Here is a 13416-nt window from a genome sequence, read left to right on the forward strand (position 1 = left end):
AATTTGTTACTGGATTGAGAACTTTTTGGTAGGGAAGATAGAGCATGTTACCTCGGATGGAGAATCATCATCAGATGTAGAAGCAACTTTGGGTGTGCCTCAGGAAAGTGTGCTGAGACTCTTTCTGTTCATTTTGTATGTTAATCAACTTCAGGACAATATTCCTAGTAACCAAAGATTTTTCAGATGATGCAGTTATCCATAATGGAGTACTGTCTGAAAGAAGCTGCATAAATATTCAGTCAGATCTCCATAAGATTTCAAAATGGTGTAAAGGTTGGTAACTTGCTTTAAATGTTGAAAAATGCAAAATTTTGCTCTTCAGAAAATGAAAAAACATAGTATCCTACATTACAGTGGAATCGGCCAACTCGTATAAATACCTGGGTGTAACACTGTGTAGGGATATGAAATGGAATTATCACATTGGCTTAGTCACGAGTAAAGCAGATGGTAGATTTCAATTTGATTGTGTAATCAATCTACAAAGGAAGTAACTTAGAAATCACTTGTGTGACTACGCCGACCAGACGTCTGGATTAATCTGGACATGTCCTCCTTTTTAGCTCCTTGTCCAAGGTCCAGGTGGATTTTTACAGTGTCCGGCTTTTTCGCAAAGCATAATACAGATTAAATTTACAATTTGTCCTGTTCGATTGCTCTTTTCTTAAATACTTTAACTATTGGCACAGCCTTCGTGATAAACACACACAAAGGCGGTGTTAGTAGGTGGCACCAGGATCATCAATGTTATCGTTTATTGACCTATAAGCGAATGCAAATATAAATTATTTAAAATTTTCGTTTTGTATCTTTGCTTTGTATTGGCTTGGATTCCTGTAGTGCACGTGTGATGGGGAATACCGCAGATGAGGATACCACCCGTCAGCTTTGGACAAGTCACATGAAAGTAGCCAATCAGGAGTGGTGTTTACACAGCCGTCTTTGTTAAATCTTAAAACATACCTAAAAACAAAGATGATGTGACTTACCAAACGAAAGCGCTGGCACGTCGATAGACACACAAACAAACACAAACATACACACAAAATTCAAGCTTTCGCAACAAACTGTTGCCTCGTCAGGAAAGAGGGAAGGAGAGGGAAAGACGAAAGGATGTGGGTTTTAAGGGAGAGGGTAAGGAGTCATTCCAATCCTGGGAGCGGAAAGACTTACCTTAGGGGGAAGAAAGGACAGGTATACACTCGCACACACACTCATATCCATCCACACATACACAGACACAAGCAGACATTTGTAAAGGCAAAGAGTTTGGGCAGAGATGTCAGTCGAGGCGGAAGTGCAGAGGCAAAGATGTTGTTGAATGACAGGTGAGGTATGAGTGGCGGCAACTTGAAATTAGCGGAGATTGAGGCCTGGCGGATAACGAGAAGAGAGGATATACTGAAGGGCAAGTTCCCATCTCCGGAGTTCTGACAGGTTGGTGTTAGTGGGAAGTATCCAGATAACCTGGACGGTGTAACACTGTGCCAAGATGTGCTGGCCGTGCACCAAGCCATGTTTAGCCACAGGGTGATCCTCATTACCAGTTATCAGGTTATCTGGATACTTCCCACTAACACCAAGCTATCCGAACTCCAGAGATGGGAACTTGCTCTTCAATATATCCTCTCTTCCCGTTATCCACCAGGCCTCAATCTCCGCCAATTTCAAGTTGCCGCCACTCATACCTCACCTGTCATTCAACAACATCTTTGCCTCTGCACTTCCGCCTCGACTGACATCTCTGCCCAAACTCTTTGCCTTTACAAATGTCTGCTTGTGTCTGAATATGTGTGGATGGATATGAGTGTGTGTGCAAGTGTATACCTGTCCTTTTTTCCCCCTAAGGTAAGTCTTTCCGCTCCCGGGATTGGAATGACTCCTTACCCTCTCCCTTAAAACCCACATCCTTTCGTCTTTCCCTCTCCTTCCCTCTTTCCTGACGAGGCAACAGTTTGTTGCGAAAGCTTGAATTTGGTGTGTATGTTTGTGTTTGTTTGTGTGTCTATCGACGTGCCAGCGCTTTCGTTTGGTAAGCCACATCATCTTTGTTTTTAGGTATATTTTTCCCATGTGGAATGTTTCCCTCTATTAATTTAAAGCTTAAAACTATGCATAAATATAAAAACAATTGATGCCACACTGTCACCACAATCAATGTTTTTAATTTAAAAATTTAAAAAAATATTGCTCTAGGAATCACCACCTGACCACCAGTAACAATTAACTACTAGTTTTACCGGTAATTCTCGGCAGTCACGTGACTCGTCCAAAGCTGACGGGAGCTATCCTCATCTGCAGTCGACCCGTTGGATGTGTCCTCTTTTTTCTTCCTTTGTCCTCCTTTTTGAGGCTGTTTGTCCTCCATTTTATACAACTGCATCTGGTCACCCTATGTGTGACACATTCTAGAACACTGTTCAAGTGTGTGGAACCCGTACCAAATAGGACTAACAGGGGATATTGAACATATACAGAGAAGGTCAGCACAAATGGTCACAAGTTTATTTGACCAATGGGAGATTGTTACAGTGGTGCTGAAGAAACTTAACTGGCAGGCTCAGAAGGTGGACATAAACTATCCCCTACTAACAACATTTCAAGAACTGCCTTTATATGACGACTCTTGGAATATACTGCAATCCCCTACTTATTGCTTGCATAGGGATTGTGAGGACAAGGTTAGATAACTACAGGATGCACAGAGGCATTTAAATAATTCTTCCCACTCTCCATACTTGAAAGGGATAGGAAGAAACCCTAATAACTGGTAGAGAGGACTGCACTCCGCGCCACTCTCTTCACAGTGGTTTGCAGATTGTAAATTTAGGTGTAGATGATATATAATTTTTCCCACGTGGAATGTTTCCTTCCATTATATTGAAAATGTATTTGACTAGAATAGTTAACAGAAACTTGCAGGTACCAAAAATGACTGTTAAAACCCAAAATTTTACAATATTTTCTATGTGAAAGTTAACAATACTCATTACTTCAGAAGTGTCATTTGTTTGTAAATCACATTGTGATACTTAAAAGCTTTATGAAATTTTAATTCTTCTCTGTAAATCAAGAGAAGTTAAAATTGTAAGAACAAGAAATTATATGTAATTGTAAAGGCCAATGGAGCACCAGGCACAGGGCTCGTTATTCAGTTATTGAGAAGTCGTTCAGTTTGAATCTGTTGTGTAGCACATTTTGAGGCTAAAATGCACTATTTTTGAACCAGTTCAGTTAATGAATTCTTCACGCTGTGCTTGATCAGACAGTACAAGTTTTTGTCATATGTAAGGTGGTGTTTTATTCCACAGGTTTGAGTTAAAATCTGGAACTCTATCAACTGTAGACAGTGTGCCAACCTCATCAGCACATGTACATTAATATGTTCTACAGAAATGATTAGCATTTGACCAATGTCGGCCCACAGGTTCACGGTCAACATTGATATTGCAACACTACATCTACATCTACATCTACATGATTACTCTGCAATTCACATTTAAGTGCTTGGCAGAGGGTTCATCAAACCACAATCATACTATCTCTCTACTATTCCACTCCCGAACAGCATGTGGGAAAAATGAACACCTAAACCTTTCTGTTCGAGCTCTGATTTCTGTTATTTTATTTTGATGATCATTCCTACCTACGTAGGTTGGGCTCAATAAAATATTTTCGTATTCGGAAGAGAAAGTTGGTGACTGAAATTTCGTAAATAGATCTCGCCGCAACGAAAAACGTCTTTGCTTTAATGACTTCCATCCCAACTCGTGTATCATATCTGCCACACTCTCTCCCCTATTACGTGATAATACAAAACGAGCTGCCCTTTTTTGCGCCTACTGGTTAACTGTGCCTACTGCTCTCGTCGCTATAAACTGAAGGTGATGGATCAGTGTGACTTGAGCAGATGTGCAGGATACCTTGCAGATGCACGCACAAAAAGTACTGTCAAATCTTAAAGTTTGAAAGAGGGCACATTATTGGCATGAGAGAATATGATGCATACATCTGGGAAACTGCTGCTCGTGTGGGACGAATTGTTTTGGCAGAGCAACGGGTGTGTGCAGAATGCTTCACAGAAGCCCACAGAACATGAGGAGAAGAGTTAGGTCGCACTACCCAGACCGAGCCCTGAGAAGATCAAAACCTCAGCCGAATGGCATTGCAGGACTACCCTTCTCAGCTCTGGCACGACAGCAGAATAGTGTAACACGTCGTACACTATCAGGGTGACAGTCCGTCGCTGGTTATTACGGCACGGGCTACGCATGTGTCGCCCAGTTCTCCACCTGACTTTGAAAAACGTTCAGAAATGTGCTAAACGACAATGGTGTACGGAGCAATGCCATCGGCGAATGGAATGGCGCGAGATAGTGTTTTCTGGTTTGTTTATTTGAAAATAATGGCTGCACTTTGGCTCTCCACTGACAGGGTGAGTGGCATCACTGTCACTGCATTCGCACGAGACCTCGTGACCTGATGGTGTGGGTTGTTGTTGAGTTCTACCACAAATCACAGATGGTTCTTGTCCAGGGCACCATGATCAGTGTGACCCATGTCAATGACATCCTGGAACCTGTAGCCATATCCTTTCTGCACAACACCCCAGACGCCATTTTCAGCAAGACAATCCACTGCTGCATGAACACGTGCCTTCTTGGTGTCACAGGATGTCAGCCTTTTGCCCTAATGCACGAGATCACCAGACTTGTTGCCAGTTGAAAAAGTGTGGGATGTTGTTGTTGTTGTGGTCTTCAGTCCGCAGACTGGTTTGATGCAGCTCTCCATGCTACCCTATCCTGTGCAAGCTTCTTCATCTCCCAGTACCTACTGCAATCTACATCCTTCTGAATCTGGGATACGGTCCAAAAAAGGAAGCAGTGCTGTGACCCAATGCCAACCACCACAGACGAACTTTGGAGGCAGGTGAATACAGCACGGACGGCCTATACCCCAGAAAGCGACTCGTGTCTTATACGTGCTAATGCCATACTGCATAGAACAAGTTATCAGGGCCCATTGCAGACCCTGTGCCTACTAAGCAACAGGAGACATACTGAACTGATGTGACTGAAATGTTAAACATTTCTGCAGAACATACAATGTCCTGCGAATGTGTACATCCTATCTCTTTGTCATTCAAGGTGTTCTGGTTTTCCTGAACGTGTCTGTATTTATTAAGATTTTTTATATTCCTCCTGTCGCAACATTAAATGCAAACATGATTATTTTAAACTGGTTGCGCTTTTGAAGATATATATTTGGCTGTAGATAATAGGATAAATTAGAGCTTCTAATACTATATGGGCCAACTTCATTTGCAGTAGGATTTAGCAACATATAAATAATAAAATACCTTAAAGAAATCAATCTATTGACATGTGACAAACAGGGTTTCAGAAAATGTCATTTTTGTGAAACATAACTGAATTCATTTGGACAAAGTGTGAGTGCTGCAACAGGGGATATCAAGCTCGCAGCTTTAGATTATCTGAAGGCTTTTAATACTGTTCCTCATAAGTACCTTGTAATAGAATTTCATTCCTAGGGAGCATCACCTCAGTTGTATGACAGGATTCGTGATCTATCAGAAGGGTCACAGTTCATAGCAATGATGGGAAGATGTCTGTTGAAACCTGCTGTTCTTAGCCTATAGAAATGATTTAGGAGACAATTTGAGCACCTCTATTATTTTGTTTACTGGACATTAACTTACAGAATCACCTGTATCAGTAGAGGACCAAAACAAATTGCAAAATGATGTTGACAGGATATCTGCATGCTGCAGAAAGTGACAAGTGACCCTAAACAATACAAAGTTAGAGATTGTTATGTGGAAAAAAAAACACACACACAAATTTATAGGCAGTTGGTTGAACTAAATACAATTGCAAAGAATTTATATTACAACTACCATACAGAAATTCTTGTGAGGGAAGGCAAACCAAAGGTTGTGTTTTATCGGTAGCACACTTTAAAGATGTAACACATCTGCTAAAGAGTTGCCTGTACTATGCTCGTATCTCCTCTTCTGGAATGTTGCTGCACGATATGGGATCCTTACCACATAAGATTGACACAGAACATCAAAAGAGATCGAAGAAGGGCAGCAGGTTCTAAATTATTGTGAGATAGGAGAGAGTGTCATGCATATTATCAGCTAGTTAGGGGTGACAGTCAGTATTACAAAGGTGTTTTTATTGTGGAGAGATCTTTTCACTAAGTTTCAATCACCAGCTTTCTGCTAACAGTGCAACCAATGCAAAAATATTTTGTTGACTCCAATCTACATAGAGAGAAATGATTGTGGTAATACGAGGGAAGACCAAAAAGTGTTGTTGTTGTCGTCTTCAGTCCTGAGACTGGTTTGATGCAGCTCTCCATGCTACTCTATCTTGTGCAAGCTTCTTCATCACCCAGTACCTACTGCAACCTACATCCTTCTGAATCTGCTTAGTGTATTCATCTCTTGATCTCCCTCTACAATTTTTACTCTCCACGCTGCCCTCGAATACTAAATTGGTGATCCCTCGATGTCTCAGAACATGTCCTACTAACCGGTCCCTTCTTCTTGTCAAGTTGTGCCACAAACTCCTCTTCTCCCCTATTCTGTTCAATACCTCCTCATTAGTTATGTAATCTACCTATCTAATCTTCAGCATTCTTCTGTAGCACCACATTTCGAAAGCTTCTATTCTCTTCTTGTCTAAACTATTTATCGTCCACGTTTCACTTTCATACATGGCTACACTCCATACAAATACTTTCAGAAATGACTTCCTGACACTTAAATCAATACTGGATGTTAACAAATTTCTCTTCTTCAGAAACGCTTTCCTTGCCATTGCCAGTCCACATTTTATATCCTCTCTACTTCGACCATCATCAGTTATTTTCCTCCCCAAATAGCAAAACTCCTTTACTACTTTAAGTGTCTCATTTCTTAATCTAATTCTCTCAGCATCACCCGACTTAATTCGACTACATTCCATTATCCTCGTTTTGCTTTTGTTGATGTTCATCTTACATCCTCCTTTCAAGACACTGTCCATTCTGTTCAACTGCCATTCCGCGTCCTTTGCTGTCTCTGACAGAATTACAATGTCATCGGCAAACCTGAAAGTTTTTATTTCTTCTCCCTGGATTTTAATACCTACTCCAAACTTTTCTTTTGTTTCCTTCACTGCTTGCTCAATATACAGATTGAATAACATCGGGGAGAGACTACAACCCTGTCTCACTCCCTTCCCAACCACTGCTTCCCTTTCATGCCCCTCAACTCTTATAACTGCCATCTGGTTTCTGTAAAAATTGTAAATAGCCTTTCGCTCCTTGTATTTTACCCCTGCCACCTTTAGAATTTGGAAGAGAGTATTCCAGTCAACATTGTCAAAAGCTTTCTCTAAGTCTACAAATGCTAGAAACATAGGTTTGCCTTTCCTTAATCTTTCTTCTAAGATAAGTCGTAAGGTCAGTATTGCCTCACGTGTTCCATCATTTTTACGGAATCCAAACTGATCTTCCCTGAGGTCGTAATTTTTTTACCAAAACGTTTAATAAGTAAAAAAAAAAAAAAATCACAAATGAACTTACATCTTTTATGTACTTTTCTATATAATCACCAATGTTCTCAACACATTTCTCCCAACATGGTACCACTTTCAATACGGCCTGTTTGTGGAAGTCCATTTCGTTGGAGTATAGCCATCTGCAGTTTTGGATTTCACTTCTGCATCCATTGCAAAGTGTTGTTCGGCCAGGAATTTCCTCATCAAACCAAACAGATAACACTCAGGTGCTGCAAAATCCTGATGGTATGGTGGATGCTGGGGCACCTCTCACCCAAATCTGGCTATTTTCTTAAGAACAGGAGCAGTGTCACGAGGAAGAATGACACCGTCAGCTTTAATGTTGTGGCACTTGTCACTAAGGGCCCGATGCAAGTTAACCAGGCTTTTAATGGAAGTTGTAGCATACTCAGTGCTCCCATGTTGTGCAAAGCCCACCAATAACAATCCGTGCAGTGCTGCAGCTCCTACTGCCTGCTCGGAGTGTGGCGAAACACTAAGTTTCACAAGGTCCTCTTGGAAGAATACACACCACGTGGAGACATTACTACAGTCCATACATCTCTGTAGGACAAACTTCTAACTATATTGTTGTAAAATTTCAATATCCCAACTGCAACAATGGGGGAGAAAAAAATTATTGTGCATTACTTTCAGATCCCCCCTCATAAAATAAGACAAATCGGGTTTTGGAGGGAAGACTTGTGAGTTCATTTTTCCCACGTGGTATTCAAAAATTAAATGGTTGGAAAATAGTCTAAAACTGGCTCTCTGATTCCGATGTCAAACACTTCAGTGCATTATTTACATAGATGATGATGGACAGCCATTCGAAATTAGACCAAAATCATTTTGGTGAATGAATAATTTGGTGTCAGCTGTATTATGTCACCAACATGTAGGACATCTGTACCTAATTCAGCTGACGCCAAGTTATTTAGATCCATCGAATATTTTCTTTATGTACTTGCATGTGAATTACAGAGTAGTCAAGGAGACATAGATGTTTGTGCTATGCTAAGCAATGCCAAGCATTTATTCTTGACATTTGTGGCTTTCAGGTAAGAGCATGACGAGGACATTTGCAGAGACTTCTGTCGCACGGGGAAGCAGAACACAATATCCCTGGCGAGCAGTCGGAGTTTGTCCGCATGTTCCCCGCAACATGTCAAATTCTGCAGCACTGCAATCACAGACCTGGGGTATCCGTAGACGGCGAGCTCCTGGAGGGACCTCAGCCCGCGGAAAGCGGCGGCCTCGATGCGGGTGCACTGTGGCAGGTCGCTGGCATCTAGGCGGGCCAGGGTTCGCAGCCCGTCCAGGTCGCCGGCCTGCACTGCTGCCACCGGGTTCCCCGACAGCCGCAGCTCCCGCAGTGCCGGCAGCCGCCGCCACGTCTCACGGTCCAGCCTGCCACACAGGTGAGGTATTTCTACCTGTACGGTTGTCCAATCGTGGGTGGATGTTTTGGTTGGAGTTGAAGAATAAATGCACATATGTACTTTATATTTTATTCCAGTCTAATTATTTATGCACTAAATTGTTGTTTAACCTCTTTCATATTTGTTATTGTAAAAACAACTGAATTTTTACACTGAACACAGACACAAAAAAAGTGCTCCATCCATACAGGCTGTCCTATTTATCCTGATTACCTCAAATAATTTTTTATAAAGAAGAAAAATAAAAACTAAATGTATCAAGCACATGTTGAACAGCAGTACATCTTTTTAAAAGAGTACCCTCTATTTTTTTATCCAATAATGTACTTTGTCCCTTCTTTTCAAAAATGTATTACAATGTACTTTTCACATAAACATGGCAGTATGTAAAATGTAATAGAAACATGACTTACACTATTGTGTACTAAAGTGCACATCATTTACGATGGCGGCCGAGTTTAGGTTTGTTCTGCACATCTGACGTCACAAAACACAGTCAGCTAATGAACAGAGAACGATGTTGCCAGAGCTCGACTGCAGTGCAGAGCACGGACAAGTGTCTTCAGTTTTAGAAACGTTCAGTCATAAATAAAGTAACTGAACAAAAGCAATGTCTTGATAGCAGATTTTCTTTTATAGAAAGTTTGGAAAAAGCATTCTTTATACCAATTGCTTCATATTCTATTAATTAATTAAACCAAACAAGCAATAAGCCTCCTAATTCAGGTGATAGCCAGGAAAGGTGTTTGTATCATTCTCACTAACCGCTTTTTTGCAATAAAGAACAGTGGTAATTGTTTCTTTCCTATTGTATTTCTACAAAACGTGAGTAATTCACAGTCATACCAACAGTGTTTGTCTGTATTTTGCGTGCTAGTTTAAAGTCCTTCAGAAGGTCTACTGGATGACAAGTTGCGTTAGCGTAATGGTTAAAGTGTTTAGCTGCTAACCAAAAGGTGCTGAGTTCAAACCTTCCTCGGTGCTTCATATTTCTTTATTTTAAAACAATATTGAAGTGTCTTACTTCATGAATTTTATTCGTTTGAATGTAATTTTTTGAAATTTCTAGTGACAACTAAAATCAACCTTACGAAAAAGTATACGCTGTGGACTTTTACCTCTGCAAACTCTTCAAAATTTCGTGCAATGGTTTACTACATCTAATGCTACACAATAACTGTGTTGAACATCGAAACAAAATTAAGTCATTTAAGGGGGGCAGCTATCAGTCAAGAAGATGTCTAAAAAGCAATTTATTTGGCCAAATACTTTTTGTGAAATTGAATGATAAAGTGTGTCAAAGCAGTCGAAACACCATGTGTCTGCACAGGCGAGCAGTGCAGTGATGACAAAATCGCGCGCAGTGCGGAGTGCGGGGAGCACGTCTCTGCAGCAGCGAAAGGGTTAATGCGGCTGTGGTGGCTTTACTTCATAAACTGTGTGCTCCCCCCAAACGTAAGATTGCGAACTATACTATGGCGCTACTTCTCTTGGCATGTACAACTGGCAACGTAGCAATCTCCCGCGTCTGGGCGGGCATGCGCGAACCGCCAAGATAAAAGAATTGAACTATTGCACACAGTACATGTATCCCAGGTAACATAACCTGTCCACTTGCTGGCGTTGATAGTAAACAAATGGAAACACAATGAAAATGCACATCAGTCAATAATTTTCAGTCAACAAGATTTGTGTGAGTACAGTGTACACCAATGAAGAGAAGATACACAAAATATCATTTAAAAGTACTACAGTACTGTACTACATGTATCCATACCTGTATTTAAAAAAAAAAAGTAAATGTTGATAGTTCTTCACTGAGTGCTTTGAAATTCTGACACAAACGCATATCTTTTTATACTCCTACTGAACTCCATACATACACTGCCCACCACAACACTGAATGCTGCCTGGCGAGGTTGCAGGCGTGTGGCACAGTAACAGAGGTATGTAAGTGGAGTAGACATGGATGGCGAATCACCATGGGCTACAAATGCGGAAATCCACTGAAATAAGCAACTTTGACAAAGAGCAGATTATTATTAGGCAGAGTCTGTGAAAGAATATCTCAAAAATGGCGAAGCTGGTCGAATGTCCATGTGCTACTGTCATGAGCATCTATGGAAAGAAGAGATAGAAGGACGGTGAAATTACCACTACGCACTAAGTGGTTGGATGTCCACAACTGGTTGGAGGCTGGTCTGCTAGGTAGAGTAGGACAGATGGTGATCTGTAGCATCCTTGCTGAAAGAGCAAGATGGTTGTGTGTGCACACGTGTTTCAGAGTGCACTGTTTAACACGGAGCTCTGCAGCAGACCAACTATATGTGTTCACATGTTGATCCACTGACATCATCAATTACAATTTCAGTGGTCACAAGACTATCAGGGTTTGACTGTCAACCAATGGAAATGTGTCGCTCTTTAGGTGAATCGCATTTTTGCTACACAAGGTTGACGGGCATCTCCACAAATGCTGCCATCTAGGTGAACAGCGACTAGAAACATGCAGCATACCACAGACTCGTGTTGGTGGGAGCAGTATTATGTGAAGGGAGACATTCTCCCGCATTTGCACGGTGTAATGTAACGGACTACTGAAACTACCGATACCACCGGCTGGCGAGGTGTGCGGTGCTGTCAATCACCTTGAAGGAGCAAGTGAACTTTAACTACATATACACAAACTGAAATATTATTATTTTGTTACAAAACTGTTAATATGAGGACAATCATGAGGTAAATTGCCGCAGAACTATATTATAAATACTTTTCATTTTTCATACTACGTTTTTCATATATGTATATGTGCAATGGGTAAAATATCGATATACAACCAAGGTTGGCAGTACTGCACAGTTTTTAAGCTCTATGAACAGGAGCCGGTTGTTGGCGGGTGTAGAGACAATGGGCAGTTGGCGTTGAGACGTCTTGTAATACGCTTGCTTTGAGAAGGTCAAGGATAGAGGGAACGAACTGATGTATTGGAAAAGCTGTTACATTGAAAATTATTGAATATTGTCATGATCAGCATTTATAAAATAAAAGTTGGAAGTTTAAATATGTGTCAGTTCTTACGCAGCAGAATACACACCCTGGACCTCCAATTGATTTAACAAACAGCGGATGGCGAGATTCACCACTGGACAACGAGCGTGCAACAATGACAAATAAAGGTAAGAAAGCTATATTACTCTAAATTCAAATTGTGATGATACTTTTCTTTCTCCGTGTCTTCAACCCTGTATGTACTCTGTTGTTAGAGTGAACTGTGTGATGGGGACTTGTGGTCGACTAGGCACACCAGGGAGACCACACAGGTTTAAAATGATAATTTGTAGCTTAATATACTACTACTGATAATAATTAATATTTGTCCCCCTGAGAAAGAAGTGCATTACTACTTGACCCGTGGTAGTAACTGAAGACACGTTGGTAGCTGCAAATAACCTGCACCCATTCATGCTTGATGTCTTCTCCAATGGCAAAGTCATCTTTCAGCAGTATAATTGTCCACATCTCGGAGCCACAACTGTGCTACAGTGGCCTGGCGAGCAGTAAAACTCACGTCGATGTGTTGGCAACAAATTTGCCTGATGTGAATCCTATGGAACCCTTGTGGGTTACTATCTAGCACCATCACCACGTATGCAAATCAGTGGCCCACTATTTATGCAAATTACATGGCCTGTGCATAGACAGCTAATGCCACATATCTCCACAAACCTAACAACAAACTGACGGATCCCTGGTACTCTGAATCAGTGATGTATTTTTTTCCAAAGACGGACAAACAAGCTATTAAGCAGGTGGTCGTAATGTCTTGGCTCTCAGTGTATATGGTGCTCCCATAGCTTTATAAAAATGTGTGTATTCAAATGCAACATTTTCAAATAAATCTGTGAAGAACATACATTTGCACCTGTATAAATAAAAATGTAAATGTTCATTGCTACAAAGTCTTAAATTTCTGAAAGTTTACCGATTGCTTTGAAACTTCGAAACAACATTGCATTCAGGTATGTGTGTGTTTTTACATACCTGTTTTTTAAATATATGTAATATACAAATAAATATCTAATATACAAACAGGAGGTGTTATTACCAAATATCTCAAAAATTTTCTCGGTTGATTTACTTAGAATTTTTACACATTACCATAATAAACAGTCACCCACTTATATATTGCATGCACAAATAGTGTGTTGGAAATTCTCATTACAAACTTTTAGGACCTGTAGGCAGGAGTGAGTACATAATGTTTGGAAAAGGAACCTATGTCTGGAAACATATCATTCTGTTCTATAACGATATCAGTTCAGATGTGCTACGTGTCCACATCTGTTGACAGAAAGAGAGTCTCAAATTTACTTCTCATAGCATGCAACAGGGTAGAGAGG

At 40.7% G+C, this 13416-nt stretch overlaps 1 protein-coding gene across 1 annotated transcript in view; it reads right to left on the reverse strand.

Moving 5' to 3' along the window:
• The window catches only part of LOC124719034 (chondroadherin-like protein), a 174832-nt gene that overhangs the window by 14549 nt on the left and 146867 nt on the right, over positions 1-13416 (reverse strand). Inside the window, exon 14 of the mRNA XM_047244702.1 lies at positions 8772-8984. Coding sequence (XP_047100658.1) covers positions 8772-8984 — 213 coding nt within the window. The remainder of the gene's footprint in view (positions 1-8771; positions 8985-13416) is intronic.

This window comes from Schistocerca piceifrons, chromosome 10, assembly GCF_021461385.2.
Source record: "Schistocerca piceifrons isolate TAMUIC-IGC-003096 chromosome 10, iqSchPice1.1, whole genome shotgun sequence".
In the NCBI taxonomy this organism is placed as follows: domain Eukaryota; kingdom Metazoa; phylum Arthropoda; class Insecta; order Orthoptera; family Acrididae; genus Schistocerca; species Schistocerca piceifrons.